Genomic DNA, 20,845 nt, shown 5'->3' with positions numbered 1-20,845 from the left:
GCATGCACGATTGACTGAGTAAAATATCTATCTATTGTTTCCACGACTCTGAAGATCAGTTTTACCTTGGGGAGACAAAGTTGTCATGGTTATGCGGTTATCAGAATCTAATCCCTTCTTGTGAATTCAAGAAAGTTTCAAGTGACCTCTCAGCTAGCTGCCACTCACAATTAAGTCTAATATATTCGATAGTGACCTAGTAGACATAAGTCCTATGTCAAATGCGTAGGATATATTATTTCAATGCGCAGAGCCTAATGGGAATATAGGAACTACACTACACACCTGCATCTGTTGAACCCATCACCCCAGACTGACTCCTAGGTATAGGTGTCTGGCTGCTGACTGGACCCTGGTGGGACAGAAGACTCCAACAACCATGAACCCAGCACCTGGACTCTGCAACTTCTGAGTCCTACCCTACCAAGCGGTGCTACCCCAGTCCTGGACTCTTTAAGTGGGTTCTGAAGGTGCTCTTCCAGCCTATCTGGGGACCCAGCAGAACTGACTCCTCTCCTCTGCTGCGCAGCACAAACCCGAGCAGAACCAATGCATCGCCACTCTGCTGCAAGGGTTCTCTCAGTAGACCGGCTCCATATTGACCCCGCAGACGGCATCCGAAACGTTGCTGTGTGAAGCTTTCCTGACACAGGCCATCACATCGCAAATCTCTTGCTGAAGGCTGCCACAACGACAAAGCAGGTTTTTGCATCACAGCCTAATAGCTCTTTGGAACAGACGCATCGCCTCAAATGCACGATGCATCCTCGACGCCGGACTTCGCTGGCCCTCATTGACGGGAATTTCAACAACAACACAGGACCTCGCATCGAGGCTGCTCCAAACCGATGCATCTCCTCAGCTGCACAACATATCTTTGGTGCGAGATCTCCCCAGCCCCCAACCAGTAACCCAGTTTCTTACAGGCTTTATTTTATTATTAACTTTTCATACCTGTTGGTTCTAGCTAACACCCATTTGCTTGATTGTAATGTCAAAATCAGTTTTGTAATTTCTTTTCCTTCAGCAACTGATCTATTTCTTTTCAAAGTAGGTCTCATCTTATTACACTGAAAGCTTTCTTAAATCCCTTAACATTCCAAGTTGATCTCCAATCTGGACATTTACTGTACACATGTTTTAGTTACATGACATAGAACATATATTGACAGTACCTGAAATATTATCTCAGTCTTTTTTTTACCAATGGAAGAGATCCCTCTCAGCCTGGAACCCCTAAACCAACTGCTTTAAATCACTCGGTTACAGCCCAGCAGGCACTAGTCCATTTTAAGTATTACAAAATGTGGAATAAAAATCAAATGAAAATAATTGCAAATGCACATTTCCACGCGGGCTATGTTAGCAGACGGACTGTAATGATGGTTAATAATGTGGGCTACACATGAAGGAGGAGGTCGCATGGAAATATACTGCTTGTACAAGTTTTGACACATACTGTAAAGGGTCTCTGTGAGCCATCAAAGAGTAGAAAGGTTCATAAATTATAGGTAGGCTATCTGGTTTTAGGTGTAAACCTACAATAACTGCTAAAATCCCACCGAAAGGAAGAAAGCCATCACCGGTGTAAACATATACACACGGAAAAAACACCTTCGCAACCACAAACTAAGTGCCATTTAAAGAAAGGAAATGGTGTGTAAGAGTCATTTTTTGTTCTTCCTGAAGGGGCCAATGCAATGAAACTTTGTTATACAAGGCAGCAGCAAGAAAAACTGGGCTAACATTAAGCTGCTTGAGATTTGTTGTTTAGGGATGTCACTAAAATGTTGTCTCTTCTTCCTTCTGCTTTTTTCAGTTTTGTGGTCTTTGGTCTTAAGATGCAGTGTTTCGAAGCATGTTTTAGGTTTTATTTAGTTATTTTAAAAACTGTAGAGAAACCGGAAATATCAAAATTATATTTTGGCTACATTGGATTTCACTGATAGGTAAAATGACGGGTTTCATAAGAATCTTTCCCAATATGTACCATCACATTTACCCACAGACAACCTACGGTTGGCCAAGCACTACCCTCTTTTCCGTAAAGACCTCAAAACTTTCCTATTCAATCAGGCCTTCCCTCTGTAAATTGTCCTCATATTTTTCTTTATTTGCACCAGCACCTACTGCCTCTCCTCTGCTATTTTAGCCTCCATAGCGCCAAGAAACCGCATGGTGAATGTAGCGCTTTACAAGTATTTTAAATTCAAATTCAATTCAATTCACAGACAGAGAATGGGTGAAACCCCTTGAAACATCAGCCCCCTGTTCTAGTGAGTCAGTTTTGACTGTAGGTGAACTGCCAAACACCCCAGGCTTTAAACATTCAATGCAAGGTATACTGACCGGTGTATGTGAAAAGAATGTTCTCACCAAGCATCTGAGATAGTGGTGAAAACATGTCACCAGATGTTGGTAAACATGGAATGCAGTGCCACCTGGAATGCTGCTGGAAAACGAACCTACCAAGATAATTAAAGATTGAAGTGATATTGTTTGTATTTGCAGTAATTCAGCTATGTATATGAAAAAGTTGTCTGATAACCTGAAATCATCTTTACAATCTTCAGAGTTAATGAAGAATGCTATTGACTTTGTAGTCTATTCAGGTACACTATTTCGTTATGCCCGGGAACTAAAAAGCAAATATTTCTCATTTTGTGCTTAGTGTGGCATCAACGAAAGTCATTCCAACTGTGTCATTTAGCCAGTTCTTCCAGTCCTAGAGGCTTTTAATAGCATATTATCCATGTGGCAACCGTTAACGCGATTTTTGCTTGGTGAGGATGCCAAAGGCAAGATTTGTGATGAACTTTTGTCACATATTGATAGTTATGTGAAAAAAGTACAGTCTACTGCATGTTTATGTTATTACAGGAAATCATGACTGCTGTAGTGGACCTAATCAAAGTACTAGAGTCTGAAAACACCCTTGTCTACCAAGTGTTCAGTGAAATTGGTGTAGATGTGAAACATCTCCTTGAGAATAGGCTGGGCAACACTTTTAGTGACGTTGGCACTGCAAAATGCTCCATGTTAGAATTCATGCCACTTGGTAGGCAAAATAATGTTGAGGAGCAATTCAGGAAATTTTATTTTACAGTCTATTGGAAATGGCTTGAAATGATGCATAGAAATGTCCCTTCACCAATGATGGCATTTGAAGTTAATGAAGCCTCACTGAGGTACTCTTAACAAGTTCTCGATCCCTTCTGAATTTTCTCCAGACTTTGAAAAGTACTGCTTCATTTTTGACCACTTCAATAACTGAGGGCATATGTGCCCAATTCAACGCATATGTTGAAGAACATGTTGTGGACAATCACAATCTTCAGGTGCACCAGTATTGGCATGGAAAGCTATGTCATTGGCCAGAGTTAAATTGTCTACTGGCTGTTTTGGCCTTGCCGGTCTAAAGTGCCAATGTTGAGAGGGCCTTTTCAAAGATAAACGTTTACATAGGAAGGAAAGAGCGAGCATGACCAAAGACTCACTAAAGAAGTATTGTATGGTGTACTAAAATAAGTTTGATTTGTAAAAATGTATTTGTACCTCATATACCCAGTACACACTCTATCTATAGACATGCACTATCAGTGCAGAAAGAAGCAATAATTAAAAGCAAAACACTCCATTAACACCGGAAAAACACTGTTTCTGTTGTTTTTAATGGCACAAAAATGTATATCCACTGATAACCACTGTTTTGTCAAGGTATTGAAAAAACTGAAAAAACCCTACCAGAATTTGCCAAACATAGAAACTGAAAACCGGAAAGCCTAATTATAGGCTTAAATTTAGAACATTTTTACACAACATTTTTGAGCCCCTGCCAATACAGCTGAGAGCTTACATGTCAGATACCCAGCGAGAACTCACCCAAACACACAATTATAAATTTTCATTAAAAATGTAGATATTAAATGCAAGCAAAGCACCATAGCCAGCTTCAAATAACCATGCCATTTTAATCCATGAGGTTCAGGTGAACCTGTATAGACATACATGGCATGATTATTTGCTTGAAATGTAAGATACAGCCACACATTGTTGGTCCCAGCTGTGCATGTTAGCCAGACAAAAAAACTAAAGTGTGAGGAACTGTACTTGAGTTTTAAAAAGTAACTTTTTACTAAGCAACTTGCTGTTATCCAGTATGCTTTTGGTTTACAATAGTGCATGTGGAAAAGTGACACAAATCTATCTCTCATCCAATGCAAGCCATTTCCCAAAAGCTGCCAGCATGGAAAGCCCACGAGCATACCACAGGCCGCAGAGTTACACTACCTTCGCTGGTCTCCACTGCTGCTCTTGCATTTGTGTGGTCCGCTTAGCGTTAAGAGAAAGAAACATTTAAAATGATTCATTGGAAATAGTACAAAAGAGTCAACAAAATAAATTGTGATGTATCGTATTAAGCATTTATTGTATTGCAGTAGTTATCTTGCGTTTAAAACTATGTGGTACACTGAAGAGCAAATGTTTTCAATGCGAGCAGCAGCTTCATGTCATGAGAGCGACTTTCAATCAGTTTGCTGTTTTCAGTAAAGAACGCTAGTCATGCTGGAACTTGTAGGCAAAGACAAGTAAAGTGCAAGGGAAACTACAACTCATTGCATGCTCAGTCCGGATGAGCTGGACCATAGTCAATTTTGAGCAGATGTGATCAGATGACAGATTTGTAATGAATGTGACACATGGTTAGTTAAAGAACAGCTAATTTGGCTATATTGGCCTCAAGTGTTAATAGTAATTTTAGAAAATGAGAGAGCGACAAAACGCAGTAACAGAAATAATTGAAGGATTCAACACTTAATGAAACAAAGGTACAATTAAGAAATTCTACTCTGCAGTTTGCTTTGTGTTTGTTGTTCTTTAGTAGGACAGAAATTATATGGTTCGTTGAGATTTTTTTTCTGAAAAGCATATAGAAAATCGACAGACAGTGCAAGTTAAAAACTTTAATTTCTTCTTGTTATGCATAAACCTAACACATGAAATATAGAACAAGGTTTTCAAAATAAATGTAAAGGGTAATTTGCACACAGGGCACCAACTTCCAAATCATCTAGTATTTCGACATAGGATAGAAAAGACTGCAACATTCTCTGAGTAAATCAGTGTTCCCAAATCTCCCTAAACCAAATAGCGTCCAGGCCCAGAGGATAACTCACGGGTCTGGTTCTTGAGTTTAATAATATTGCAATAAACCAGGCACATTATGACCAAAGATTTGGCAATCCTAACTCATTTTTTATACAAGAAATTTGAAAAGTTTAATTTTCATAACTTAAATCTAATAAAAGCCCTGAAATTCACTGAAACACTTAGTGAAAATGAAGGTATGGGTATAAAGCATTCAAATTATTGTACCTTACATTTAAAAAAAAAAAAACTCAAATTCACTAAACAAAATCCATGCTTAAAGTTATATTTACAAAATAAAACTTACAACCACTGAAATTTGCTAATAATCTTTAGGTAAACTAACCATAACTCATGACCTCTCGATGCACTGCTCATAACTTCACATGACATGACGGATGGCAAGTTAACTGACATCATTTATGCCATCACTGACGACATCTCAGATGACATGATTGATATACGATAGTCCTGTAGACATACATTTTTTTATTTTGCTATTGATGTAAATGATGATTTTATTAACAGCACATTCAATATGAACAAATAGTTACAATAATTAATTATTTTGTAATTAGTGCTTTGGTTGCAGTATTGATTTGGAAAACATATTGACTACATTTGTAATGGACTTGTTTGTTATTTTGTAAGAACTGGTTTCTTTAACAATAATAGTAATTGTATGTCTACATATTAGTTACATAGATAGATGTACTGTGCATGATTATATTTTTAGATGGATTTATGGGCTTCTAATACTACTTTTGTGTCAATATGGTGGTGTTTATGTAACTGTTTGCTTTAAGGTGATAGGGTGTATTATGGTATATCTGTTCATCCTCAATATACTATTACTCAGTGTCTTTGTTTAGTGATTCTATTTAACGGGGATGTTTTACCATGTAGCACTTCTCGTAAGGTTGTAGTTGGCTATGAAGTGTTTAAGTTTCAATAGCCGTTGTGTGGTTTATTATCCCGATTGTTCAATGCTTGGTGAACTTGTGGTAGTGAAATAGTGGGTGTGTATTGTTGCTGGTTTACTGTTTTACTATAACTTGTGCCTTAAGGTAACTATAACTCAAGCCGTCAGCATGAAAGGGTTGTCATCAATGATGTTATTTTGAATGCAGCAGTGATATCAGTTATGTCATAGATATGTCATAAGTGATGTAATTCATGGGGTTAGCTATCAGTGCATGGAGAGGGCACTTACCTTAGGGCACAAGTTCTAGTTATTGGAGATAAAACTAGTGAACATCAGTGGTTTTGTTAGTTCAAATGAGTTTGTTTTAAGTGATATTTTCATCTAACTACAACGTCCCTTCAACCTTTGTTTTTTTCAGAGAATTTCTAGGAGTTTTAAAAAAAAAAACAAAGATAGATATTATTACCATACCCAATTATAATTTCACTTTAACCTTTGGGTTTTTCTGTGAATTTCTATAGATTTTTTTAATGTAAAGTAAAAAGGTAACAATTTATTACCACACAACGCCAACTCCATGCCATGCACAGGTTTCGGTCCTGCATCCACCCCCTGGTAGGCAAGCAACTCCACACTGCTTACAGCCTTCTGGCATGCATAGCCTGTAGTTGGTCTCACCAGTCCTGGCCATACTTAGGCAGACTTACTGATTTGTCAAAGAGTCGCAATATCAAAATATAAAAGGTGGGCCTTTAAGCTTTATCAAGGGGGTGAGAATATCAGTATATAAAACAGATCTATCATCTTCCTCCAAAATCACCAATATGTTTACTCAGATGTATATTTAGTAGATCACACAATGCAGAGTTTGATAATAGTGATTATAACAATGTTTAATAACAAAAAAATTCAACCTGTCTGACTCTTTCTTTTAACGTTTTTATTGTTGTATTGTGTGAGCTGAAAAATGTTAAAAGAAACAAATCAGAGACTTGTTTTTTTAAAAATAAAAACAAGATCATGTCTTGAGCCTTTCTTTTGAAAAATTTCAGCCCACAAAAAATGCAATCATAAAAACTATAACCACAGGGCCTTGCATTCCAGCTGAAAAGTATAGACCTGCAGCTAGGAGTGTTTTTGAAAAATATGTTAAGTTCTCTTGGGGTCCTGGATTCAATGTCCCAGGAGACTTACTGTTTTTTTTATTTTAAAGGATGCTTTGAGGTTTCTGCACTCCCAGCAGCCCCTAAGCAACATTAAAAATGATTTTTGGTGCCCCAGCCCTTTTTAAGGAAATGAACAAGCTCAAATTCAAAAAAACAATATGAAGAGCCCTCGCATGGCATTATGGGGTGCTACGTCAATGGACTGTGAATAATAAAGGAGTAGCTCCTGCTGCTCCTTTCTTCTTCTTTTCTACTTTTATTTTGGGTATCCCGGTGCCCACCCCTGGACACCCTTGTTAGATTAATTATTTCTGTGGGGCAAAGGCCCCCCTTGCCGGAAGAACCCAGAGAGTCTGCCTCCCACCATTCAAGTCAGAAGCCACTGAAGTCATTTGCGGCGTGCCACAAGGATCCTCACTCAGTCCCACCCTCTTCAACGTATACATGAGCCCCCTCGCGGCCATTGCACGCCAACACAACCTCAACATCATCTCCTACGCTGATGACACTCAACTTATCCTCTCACTCACCAAAGACCCTAACACCGCCAAAACCAACCTACATGAAGGAATGAAAGAAGTAGCCGAGTGGATGAAGCACAGCCGTCTGAAACTGAATTCCGACAAAACAGAAGTCCTTATCTTAGGTACCTCCCCCTCTGCCTGGGACGACTCTTGGTGGCCAGAGTCCCTTGGAAAAGCACCCATCCCAACAGACCACGCACGGAACCTGGGCGTCATTCTGGACTCCTCACTCTCGATGACCAGACAAGTCAACGCCATCTCTTCATCTTGCTTCAACATTCTTCGCATGCTCAAAAAAACATTTCGCTGGATCCCACCGAAACTAGAAAAACGGTCACCCACGCACTGGTTACAAGCCGCCTGGACTACGGAAACACCCTATACGCCGGTACCACCGCAAAACTTCAGAAAAAACTCCAACGCATCCAGAACGCATCAGCCAGACTCATACTAGACATCCCGCGTAACAACCACATTTCTGATCACCTGAAAAACCTCCACTGGCTCCCCGTCAATAAGAGGATAACATTCCGCCTCCTAACCCACGCACACAAAGCACTTTACGAACTTGGACCCGAATGCCTCAACACACGACTTTCCTTCTACACCCCCTCCCGCCAGCTGCGCTCCTCCAACCAAGCCCTTGCTGCTGTACCTCGCATCAACAAAACCACCATGGGAGGAAGATCCTTCTCCTACCTGGCGGCGAAAACCTGGAACTCACTTCCCATTCACCTTCGCCTCACTCAAAACCACCTAGCATTCAGAAAGCAACTTAAAACCTGGATATTCGACAAGTAATCCCCCACCCTTCTTCAAGCGCCTTGAGACCCTCTGGGTATGTAGCGCGCTATATAAATTAATTGAATTGAATTGAATTGAATTTCAATAACTTGGTGAACCGATCCACCCTGGGCATACTGATTTATTAAGTGAAGGGGGCAAGCATTCCAGTCTTCGTGCATTTAAGGGCCCCAGGGGCCCCCTCCCCTGGGACAGTATCTTCTTTCCAAGGTATGAGGGTGCGTGGCCCCCCTCATGAACCCAAATGGCCCCAGGGACCATGTGGCCCCCCTTTCCGAGCCATTCCCGAGCCTAGTGGCTAGGAGAATGCCATGCCCTGGGGCCTAATGTGAGCACCACAGTGCCCACCCAGAAAACCCAGAAAACCCACAACACAATGTTGGGGGCCATGGGAGGACCCCCGTGGCCCCTGTGTTCCCTGCATGCACACATCCTGGGGTCAGTAGGAGCAGGTATTCCTCACCCCTTGTGAGCACGCTCTTTGCTATGCTATCGCTAGGTGGGAAACAATCTCTGTATCCAAGCCCGCAAGAATGGGACTGAAAGCAAATGTCTGCTCCCATCAGCTGGGAGCATTTTTGCTTTTCTTGGAGCACCGTCTGGGTTGGACCAGACAGGTTTTCCCTGCCTGCAGTCTTGCAGACAGAGAATTGTGTCGGGGGGGGGGGGGACAAAGGAGCTGGTCCCAGCATATGTGGCCCCCAGGACCCAAGGAGGATCGGGGAGAAGGGCTGTGTGCCTCCTCCCCATTCAAAAGTAAGCTGGGCCCCATTGGATGGGGTCCCCTGGCTGTAATCGGCTTGGAGAGGGGAGCAGCACACATCCCTTTCCATTTGCAAAATTTGGTGAGCCCCCAGGTGATGGGGCCCTTCGGGCTACAATTAACTCAGGCAGGGGGGCCCCAAGAATGCCCCCCTCCTCATAATGTATTGTGATTGACCCCGGGGCCCTGGCCCACCCCAGGGGTTATTTTAATTAAAAAATGAATGGCAGAAGCCATTTGGGATGGTCTTTTGCCCTGATTGATTTGGAAGAATTATGAAAAACAGGTTCATGAGAAAAGAACCGTTTTTTTTAAATCCACTTTAGTCAGAATCACAAACTCTTTAATGATATTTCAATCACAGTGCAATTATAAAATTGCACCAAAATACAAGGCAGCGATTATTTTCATGGGGAGTCATTAACGGTCAACAATTACCTATGCGGGTTGATGAACGTTTATGATGATATTCATTAGACAGCCACCTGGGTTCCAGGCCTTCAAGTCTGCTATTATAAAAACACCGGGCCCTTAGGTAAAGTGGAGTAAACCAGCAGAATATGAAGTGGGGTCCCCGGATTTCTCACACCTCACAAACAATCATTGGCTTTGGACTGAAGGGGGCTACCACTTAAAGGTTGGGGGCCCCTGGTGGCTTTGAAGCCTCAGCGCTGAAGGAGCTTTCGTTAGGCCCCTACTTGGGGCAGACCTTGATGGTGCAGGAACCTTTAAACTGCTTATCAAATCCACACAGTGAGGTTAAACAGTGGAAATATGTACTTGTCCTTCAGCTGTCATCATGAGAGGAAGGGGTAGCAAGTGGCCAGTGGCAAGACAAAGTTCAGAGATTGGTTCAAAATTTTGTTCACAAGGTTAACCCTCCAGTTCCATTGAAGGATCACCGTCAAAGAACACTTGACTCCACAGCATCATGGACATTTCAGGCCAGGCCCAACCTGCTATTGGTGATCTTACCTTAACAGTTGAGGAGTGTGCCTTATCCCCTCACATTGCAGAATGAGTCAATGTGCAGGGGTGTGTCAGCAGACAGCCAATGGGACAGCAGCATTTGGGTATCATTTCACAAATTGCCGCTCATCTGCGCTCAGGTACCCAAAACTCTAGCCATCAGTGTCACAGACATCTCAAGTCAGTGGCACAGAATGGCTGGAGAGTTAATCTAACCGGTTCACAAGCAAATATAATCACAGGAAAACTGCACGCAAGCTCGAATGCTTTGTACAGTTGCACCAACAGCAAGCAAATTGTGAAAGTCACTTGTGCAGAAATAGTGTGGTAATTAAGTTTGGTGTTTTTCAAAGGGGAGATTGATGATGGTCAACCAGCTGCACAGAATGCGGCATTAACTTTTAAGAATAGCTTCTTCTTCAAGAGGCACTTGATTTTAAACTATGACATCATCATGAACCGCTGCAAAAACCACAGGTGATGGACAGAATTCAGAACAATGTCATACATTCACCCCAGTACAGACATCTGGGCCTAAATCCATCGTTTTTTTGCACTCCACACCACCCCAGTTCAGACATGGCAATATGCAAATCAGCCTTGACCCTGTGCCTCATGGGAACAGTCCAGCCCGAACTGCCAAGCCATGCCTTCCCTGGACCGGAAACAAGCTTCCGAGGACCGGTTTCTGGCATCCCAGCAGTCTTCAGCCCGGCTTGCTTGAATCCAGTGGTGTGGAGTGCATGGGACTCACGTCTGAGAATACCCATCCCACTCGGGGTGACAAATGCAAAAACCACAGGTGATGGACAGAGTGCAGAACAATGTCATACATTCACCCCAGTACAGAGATCTGGGCCTAAATCCATCGTGGAGTGGAGTGCAAAAAAACGATGGATTTAGGCCCAGATGTCTGTACTGGGGTGAATGTATGACATTGTTCTGCATTTTGTCCATCACCTGTGGTTTTTGCAATCATCATGAACCGCATCCCATGAGATTTTTAGGCCACACTGGAGAGGGGGGGGGGGAGGGGGGGGGGGGGGGGGGATTCGATTAGGTCATTTGATCCACCCTCTTTCTGTCTAAATATAGATTGCTACTATCAGTAATCCAAATAATATTTTTAATCAGTAGTATTGTAACTCCGCTCTTTTGGGAATTGAGTTTAGAATGAATCAGACACTTGAAAATTCCCTGGTCCTATTTATTTTGCTGTAAAAAAATATCACTATCCTCCTTTGGTGTATAGTCTTGAGTTTAAGGAGCAAAACGACAGAAGCATTGACCTAATGTAAAATTCTGCGATGTGTCAGGACTGAACTCCACGGTCAGTGGTAGGGTTCCTTCCCTGCCTTCTTTCTTCTGAAAAGGGGGGGCCCTTGGCCCCCCCGCCCGCATGGCGGCGCAGCGACCGCCTCCTCCTTACATGCTTCTCGGTGGTGGGGCGTGCCCTCCTGGGCGCGCCCCACCACCGATTGGTTGGCGCCCTCCCTGATCCGGATGGTAGTATAGGACATCCGGGTCAGGGGGGCGGGCCGCAGGAGGGGCTGGGTTGGGGGGTAGCACTCCACATCCGGCCCCTCATGGATAAAGAGGCGGGGAGCGCCCGGGAGACCCTCTTGTTCCCTGGACGCCCCCCCCCCCCCCCCATATCGCGTCGTGCTCCGCGCTCGGGGCTTTTTGTTTTGTTTCGCTCCTCGCCCCACCGTGGGGCTGTTTAATTTTCTTCTTTTTCTCCTCTGCAGGGGCTCACCGCTGGGAGTACTGCGACGCGATCAGCAGTTGTGTGGAGAGGAGACCAGTGCTTTTCGGGACATAACTGGAGGCATGGACGGGACGGTCATGACCGGTGAGCAGCTATTTTAAGGTCTGAGGGGGCGGGCATCATCCTATGGAGGTTCCCGCCCAGGGGGAGGAGGGCATTGGCCCCTCCTAGAACTTCAGGGGCAAGGTAACTGGTGCTTCAAAGGAGCGTGGGTTGGAGTAGTCACGCTTTCCTTAGGCTGGTAGCCACCCCGCGCGCGCATACTCATGACGTCACCGGATGGCGCAGAGTAAGGGCCCTCCTTTAGTGGGTAAATGGAGTTCACGGCATGGACCGGGTAATTACCAGGCCCGGCTGCGCATGCGCACATCTCTAAGGTGAGGCGCAGCTGGTAGGACGGTGTGGACCGGGTTGTTACCAGCCCCGGCTGCGCATGCGCACATCTCTAGGTGAGGCGCAGCTAGTAGGACGGCGTGGACCGGGTAATTATCAGGGCCGGCTGCGCATGCGCACATCTCTAGGTGAGGCGCAGCTAGTAGGACCTGACACCGGTTAGCGACCTTGCCATATGGCCAGAAATGTAGTATACAAAAATCTAGATTAGGATGTTAGACTTGGTTAGGAAACAATCTGTATTAGAGTTTCTGTTAAGGTTAGTCTCTCAAACTTGTTGACAATATTGTATCTAATGTCCTGTTTTTTGTATACATTGTTTACCATGCAATTAAAATTTATTAATTTTTATACCTTAATAAATACGGCCGGGGGGTTTTGCGACCCCCCGCCTTCCAAAGATAACCATGTTTCATGTTCATGTGTCCGGGGGTTGGTGTGGCCATATGGGAGGGGGCGGCAGCCAGTCGCTGACCATGTGCGTCCAGGTATGTGCACAGGCTGAAACTGGGGAACAGAAGGCTCGCAGAGCTCACACATGTGTGGACCGGGTTGAGCACAAGTTTTGCATCTGGTAGAATCAATATTACATTTCCGGTTATGAAATTTGCAAAACAGACTGCCGTGGAAACTAGAAGCATTTAGATAACGAACAAGCAGAGACCGGCCGTACCCCTACAATCCATGAAACCATCAGACAGAACAGGGAAGGTTCTGTCGCGCAGATTGAAATTACTTTGTGGTGTCAGTATTTACTACATCGAGTGAAACGATTGAGTGAGGATACTTTCACTCTGACCAGGGTTCTTCAATCTGCTGAAATTAAGGTGCATTGACTGCTGAATGAAAAAATGGGCATTAACTTTGCTAAATTTGAATCATAATGGATGTGTAAATCAAACAAGCAGGTTTATACAGACCGCATATGCGGTCTGTATAATATAACTATGCGATCTTGCAGAAGAAAGGTTTTTGGCAAGTGTCACTAATAAAACTGCCTGATTAGGGATCTCCTACGGATAAAGAAAAAAAAACAGCTATTGATCACTGAAAACCGTACCAGCTCCCATTCTCAATAATTCATATTTCCTGGCCTTGCTTTTTTTTCAAGACATAATGTATTCCCTTATTTAAAGATAAAGATGAGTAGAAGTATTTAAATTAACAAAAATGTTATCTTAACACTAAGATTTTTACAGTTATTTCTTTTCGCTCTTCGCTGTGGTGCGTTTCTCTTGAGGTTGAAGCTTCTTTCACAACGTCCAAGCTCAATTTTCAAAGCCCGGCCTTGAGCGATTTTCTGGCAGAGGTGCCCTTGACTCTCACTGTTTACAAACGCATTACTCAGTATTCTATGCACAAAAAAAATCCAATTCAGGGGAGTCTGTCAAGTCCTACATAGCTAGAGGGGCCATTGCAAATAAAAGTGAGCGGCTGTAAAATGAAATGTATTCCAACGGTAAGGTTTCATTTTCAGCTCTCATACAGTCCATGACAACTGTACAGTTCACGGCTTTACCACATTCGCCTGAAAGGATATTGTGATATCAGACTGGTGCTTAATTTGAACTGGCGGTTTCCTGTGCTCAGCACCGGCACTTCATCATCAACACGCTTTTCATGACCACCAGTTAAGGACACATTTATTTATGGTAGGCACGGAGAGATTACGTGATTTGCCCAGAATCACGGGATGTGGAGAAGACAACAAGACTGAACTTCGATCCCAGCTCCAAAGTCGGCAACTCTGGCCGCTGAGCCACATCCTCTCCCCACTTTCAAATAAATAAAATAGCCAGTAGTTGGTTCTGTTTTAGGCAGCACTAACAGGAGAAATGGGATAGTGGCTGCTGCCTCCTGATGAGAGCACCAGCACTTTAAAAAATAATCTAATTAACCACTGTATTAGACTATTGTTTAAACACAAACCTATGACTTCTCAGATGCAGTAGGGGCCTGTGCATTTAAGCAGGGCGGGGCGGGGCAGTAGCGGGGTCAAAGTGGCCAACGACAGAATAGGGAATGTAAAATTTACCACGCTTAACTGCATGGGCCACCACTGCCCGCATGCCTGGTCTTTAGAAGGAAGCATGTACGCAGATCCTACTCAAAGTTTGTGAATGTAGCTGAAATCACACACACTTCACAATCTTCAGCAGCACACAAGTGAAACTTGAATAAGAGTGCAATGGCCATACCTATATGGGAGTTCACTTCACTTCTCCATTATATTCATTGGTATACCAATAAACTTTAAAAACAAAATCATCTAGAAATGGTGACAGTGATGGAGGGAAATTATGGTTAGTATGAATAATCTGTGAAGTGTCTACATTCATTGGTATTTCCATCGTGAAGAGTTACCAATTTGCAGTTTGATGCACGTCAGCAATAGCACATAATTATGTTGTACTCATATACTCTGTACAGAGTATCCTCTAAACCACAACGGCCTCAACAGCAGGAGTGCACATTCACACTTGCCCATAATCCCACCAAAATCCAATAACCACAACCCCACGCCATCCTCTTACAGGTCACTTTCCAGCCTACTCCTGGCATGGTTTGGGGGTGGTAGAACCCTACAATCATGAAACCATATACTAATCTTCATATGATAAAATATATCAGTGTAACAGCAGCCTTCCTGTACCAAACACCCTCCCCCCCACCCCCACACAATTACACCCAAAGCACATCAGGACACATGGCAGCAGGTTCTAGAGGGAATTCCGGTCCCCACATGACCTTCGACTAAATCACAGGACACAAAACAGGACAGTTTGTGTCAACACAAAAAAAAACATCATAGCCACCCTCGCTAAGCAAACATTCAAACAAGCATTCATGTCGAAGAAGAATGAAGCTCAATTCACCTGAGAGGTAGATCCAATAGGTGTACCAACCATACCAATAAAACAACAAAATCCTTAGACAAGAAAGGCTACTTCAAAAGGTGGTCACTGCTGATCCATCAGGAAAACCTCTTTGAAGAAAAACCCGGAGAACACTTGGTTATGTTACACAGATTTATAGAGTGCACTATCAACAGGAGGGCGTCCTTGAGCTCAGCAGGTGTGAGTCTAGCTACACCTAAGGCCTAGGAGGACTACTCTAAAAACCAGGTCTTCAGATTCTTCTGGAATTCAAGAGTCGAGGAGGAGACTTGTTTCAAGCGACAGGTCGTTCCATACTTTAGGAGCGATGTAGGAGAAGGCTCGACCACCGTAACTGGTTTTCTGTATGCCTTTCAATTTTGCAAGGAGTAGGGACAAGCAGATTTGTTCTGAAAGTTTTTGAAAGCAGATGGGATTGTTGAGGTATGCTGGGCGAGTGTAATGTAGTGCCTTGAACGTGTTGGTGAGGACTTTGAATTGTGCTCGTTTGGAAATAGGGAGCCAGTAGCACTCCTATAGGTGTGATGTGAGTGTGGCGCGGGCGGTTGAGTGTGATTCGGGCCACCAAGTTCTGAATGGTGTGTAGCCGGCCGGTCCGTTTTTTGTTGATACCGGCGTAGACAGTGTTCCAGTCCTTCAGCCTGCTTGTGACCAGGAGGTGCAGGACGCCATTCTAGCTTCTGATTGAGAGCCATTTGAAAATCATTCGACAGTTTGTTTTCATCCAGTGGATGATTACAGTCATGCTGGCATTGAACTTGATCCAGGTACTAGGAGTCTAGTTTGTGAAGGAGAGAATGACTTGTGCGTAGTTGGCATAGGAGCACCTGACAGCGCACTTTATGCCTTCTAAAGTAATCTTTCCCCTGATTTTTGGAAACTAAAACAGTCAGAAATTTTGAAAGTTGAATGTGGAGTGTCGCAGGGCTCTGCGCTGAGCCCATGCTCTTCAATATTTATGTCAAACAATTGTCCGACATTATTGATGCGCATTGCTTCACCATGGTGTCGTATGCGCACAATACCCAAATCAATGTCTCCAGATATTAATTCCACCTCCAGGAGACTTAACACATGTCTAGAACAGGTGGCCAATTGAATGGCGGCAAGTTGCCTCTAGCTAAATGGAGGTGTGGGTGGGGGGCAATAACCCATCGCTTTGGGGTCAAAGCACATGGCCTACTTGTTTAGGTGGTTCTCCCACTCCCAAAGACGAGGTAAAGAACCTAGGAGTCATGCTAGACAAAGATTTGACAATGAAATCCCAAACCAAGAAGATAGCGGGCACCTGTTTTGGCCTGCTTAGATCCCTGAGAAAGACGCTGAGATGGCTGCAACTGGAGTATTGTAGGATGGTTGTTCAAGGATTGATACTTTCACACCCCGATTACAACTGGGCAGTCCAGCCTATGTAATAAAGAAAGTACAGGAAATACACAATGCGGCAGGACAATAGGCTATCGAACAACTGCATTGGTTTCCCATAAAGAGATGCACAGAATTCAAGGCCCTATGCAACCCACACAAGCTGAAATATGCATCCAGGCCGCCTGCCCAACAACACCTTATCACCTCCCATACAGCCACAAGCGGGGGAGGTAGAACATTTCTCTTCCTCACTGACAAGTTATGGAATTCCCTTCCTGTACAGTTCAGGTCCAATAACAATTTGTTAAGCTTTAGGAAACAATTAAAAGACCTCTTTTTAGCTAATCACTAAGTCTTATATTTTATTATAATTTTTTTGAGATTTGAAAACCGTTGGATATTTCAGAGACTTTTAGATACTTCAATGAGAACCCCTAGTAGTTATGAGGTCTGTCATTGCCGGGAAGCCTGTTTCTGGGTATTTTTGCGCTTTATAAATACATTTCTCAGCTCATTACGTATGATGAAATTGAGGGGAAATCAGAAATGGCTCCCTCCGAACCATGCCCACTGCTTTTTCAACCTCAGAAGCGTGGCAATCAGCCACCAACTCACCAGAATCCTCAAAGCATCCATTGCCACAGCCACCTTTACTGACGCTTGTAAACACAGAGGTCAGACCTCCCCTCAAGAAATCCTCTACAGACCCCAGTGATCTCCAGAACTACTGCCCTAGCTCGCTTCTCCCATTTCCAGACAAAGTACTGGAGAAGGCCATCCACCTCCAACTCACCAAACATCTGGAAAGGATAAAACCTGCTAGATCCCTCCCAATCCAGTTTCAGTACCAACCATAGTACCGAAACTGCCCTGATCGACATGACAGATGACGTTCACACCCTACTAGACAGAGGAGAATTGTCCGCCCTGATCCTCCTCGACCTCTCCGCAGCCTTCAACAACTCCCACCACACACTTATCACAAGACTGCACCAGATTGGAATCAAAGAAGACACTCTCAGATGGATGGCATCTTTCCTCACAGGACGCATGCAAAGAATCAGTCTCCCCTTTTACCTCGCAACCCAAGAACACCATCTGCAGCTTCCCTCAAGATTCATCACGCAGTCCCACTCTTGTCAACATCTACATGACGCCTCAAGCCGAGATCATCAGAACCCATTACATCAACATCCTATCCCATGCTGATGACATGAAGCTCGTCTTCTGGCTCTCAGCAGACCCTACCACAACGAAGAACAACTTTCACAACTAAATGAAGAATTTCCAATCCCGGTTGAAGAACAACTGTGTCAAGCTCAACACGGACAAAACCAAAGTGCTGATCTTTGGCAGCCACATCTCTGTCTGGAATGACATCTGGTGGCCAGTGGAACTTGGACTCACCCCTTCACAGAAAGACCAAATCTGCAACCTCCGCATCACCCTGGACAGCAAACTCTCCATGAAACAGATTCACGGCGGTTCCCTAGCCTGCTTCCACATTTTCTGCATGCTTCGCAAAATATTCAAATGACTCCCCACAAGCACCAGAAAAACATACAGGCCCTAATCACCAGCCGCCTGGACTACGGTAACCCACTCTACGCAGGTACCACCAGTGGACTCAAGAGAAAACTCCAGACAATACAGAACGATACAGCCAGACTAATCCTCAACCTGCCCAAAAGGACCCACATCACCCAGCACCAGATAAACCTCCACTTGCTCCCCATCCAGAAAATATGCTAATTCATATTGCTGACTCATGCCTACAAAGCCCTACACGAACAAGGACTGCACATCAACTTCCACCAACCATTCAGGAACCTCTGCTCTGCTTACCTCGCCCTCGCATCTGCTGCAGCCCCACCAGAGGTAACTCCTTCACCCATCTCGCCACCAAGTCCAAGATCCCCACCCCACTCCACCTCTGAACTTCACCCTCTCTGACAGACTTCAGGAAGAAACTAAAGACCTGGCTCTTCTAGTGAACCCAGAAGCCTAGCGCCAGGATACCCTCATGAGTGATAGTCACCTGGTACTTGTAAAGTACGGCTTGATTGATGAATACCTCAACGGGCCATAACTGATTTCACATGTAATTCACATTCAGTCATTCCCTTCAATACGCTGGTTATCTCGTGCCAGTAAGAGTGTGTCTCGTGGCATACACACGCCAAGGGTAGCACATATGCGTTTTGTTAATCCTGAATACTAACTTTACTTTAGGATTAGATATCTTCCACCATCAATTGCCTTCATGTATTTTATATAAGATTAGGATGTTGTTCCGGTCTTCGACTTCATTTCAAGTTCCTCGATGTCTTCATTTTCCTGAACATAGAAAAGCTTGGTCCATGAAAAGAAAAGCCTGGACATATAGCTGGGGGAGATGCAGGTTGGCCCTCCCAGTGGTGAATAGTGAGGAAACTACTGAAGATCTGATTTCCCTATATTCATGATCAAAGCAATAAGTATTGTTTGCAACTGGGCGAAGGTTATCTAGGTAATATATTACTTGATGTACTCATTATGCTAAGAGACAAATGTGCATCCTCGAGTTCCTCTTTAGCCAGACTCCACATATGACGCTGCAAACTGCTGTTTTCCAATGAGAACACCACATCCTCTGAACGTTGGAAGGGTTGCACGTACTTCGTTTTAGTTAAATCAAGTCAATTGCCCAGACCTTGTTCTCTGTTAGGAATTTTGAAGCCCATGTTTTAAACAAACTTTAACATTTCTTTTTTTTTATTATTTGGGTTAAAGCAGCATATCTTTAACTGGGGAGCGATGGTTGTCTTCTGTGGATGTATAATTATATAAGTCCATAAATACACAAACCGAGTTCATGACAACTATGGTCTTGTAATCTGTACAGTACACTAGGGAATGCAACGACCTTAAGCTGGTTGAAAACTTTCCAATAGAAGTAGACCTACATGTTGTCTCAGTAGAAAGAATTTGACATAAGTGTGCATATACTTACCTATGGTAACATCCACCACCTTGCTGTCTTGGTGCCCATGGTCATTATATACACGACACTGGTATACTCCTTGATCATCCTTTGCAACATAAGCAATCTGTGTACGTATAACATAAAATGGCGTGTTTTATAGGGAAATAAGACAAACACATATACAGATGTTATTTTGATCATAATAAATGTTAATAAAACTGAACAGCAGGTTTAAAGACATTTACTACATTAGAAATGGAATGCATTCATAAAACACTGCGAAATATATATGCATTTAAAGATTTGTAGCTCCTTACCCTCCCTCTGGTCTTCATGAAGAAACAATCATTTAGAATAGGAGAGAAGGCCATGATGGTAGAGAGAGTATTCATTAGGCAGAAGTTTCTATTTTTGTTGAATTGAGCATAAGAAAGCAAAGGCATTCGGTGTTGGGTAACACTAACACAGGCTGACATTTTAGATTGGAAAAGAGTTGATAAGATGGGGAAGGAAGAGAGAACTTGTGTGACTATTAATTGTTTGAGGAAAGGACCTCACAGGCTTACCCCACTTTTTGTTAGATTTAGTACTGGTTTACAGACTCTGAACACCGGGGCGCCGATGTCCAGTGTAAGTGCTCTGACCCTTAAAGAATAGGTGCAATTGGCTAATATCTGACTGACATAATTAACTTACCTGTAAATCCCAGTGTATGGTACTCTGTGGACCCAGAGACTAAGTTAAATGTCACCAGTGGATTCTAGTGCTTAATGTGCCAACACTAAAGTCACAAGTGAAAACCAGTGCTTAGTTTGAGAAAGAAAGAGGGTGGGTGTCTGAAGGCCTGCTCAAAAGACAGTGACCAATGCAATTAACCATGGGCAAGCCGCATTCCAGGGCTGATAGTCTTTAATACACAACTAGACCCGCCTTGAACCTTTTTCTCACTCATGCATGTCCCTGCTTTCTGTTTGTGACAGTTTTGCCATCTTTTTCTTCCTCAGTCTTTCAGATCTGTGTTTTCCCTCTCTTCCACTGACAAAGTATCTCATGCGAAAAATACGAGCCTGTATCCAAAAATAAGGGTTAGTGCCTCCCACCACCAACCACCAGCTCAAATTTAATACTGGTGAAACACTATCCCTATGCCTTACA

The 20,845-nt window shown here is 43.5% G+C and overlaps 1 protein-coding gene across 1 annotated transcript in view; it reads right to left on the bottom strand.

Moving 5' to 3' along the window:
* Nucleotides 1-20,845, bottom strand: part of LOC147666124 (mucosa-associated lymphoid tissue lymphoma translocation protein 1-like) — a 315,600-nt gene that overhangs the window by 227,845 nt on the left and 66,910 nt on the right. Inside the window, exons 2-3 of the mRNA XM_086949286.1 lie at nt 19,718-19,814; nt 4,291-4,332 (exon numbers count right to left, since the gene is read on the bottom strand). Of these exons, the coding sequence (XP_086805412.1) occupies nt 4,291-4,332; nt 19,718-19,814 (139 nt within the window). The remainder of the gene's footprint in view (nt 1-4,290; nt 4,333-19,717; nt 19,815-20,845) is intronic.

This window comes from Lissotriton vulgaris, unplaced genomic scaffold, assembly GCF_964263255.1.
Source record: "Lissotriton vulgaris unplaced genomic scaffold, aLisVul1.2 SCAFFOLD_1362, whole genome shotgun sequence".
NCBI lineage: Eukaryota > Metazoa > Chordata > Amphibia > Caudata > Salamandridae > Lissotriton > Lissotriton vulgaris.
The sequence above is the reverse complement of the archived record's forward strand: the minus strand, read 5'-3'. Positions and strand labels throughout refer to the sequence as shown.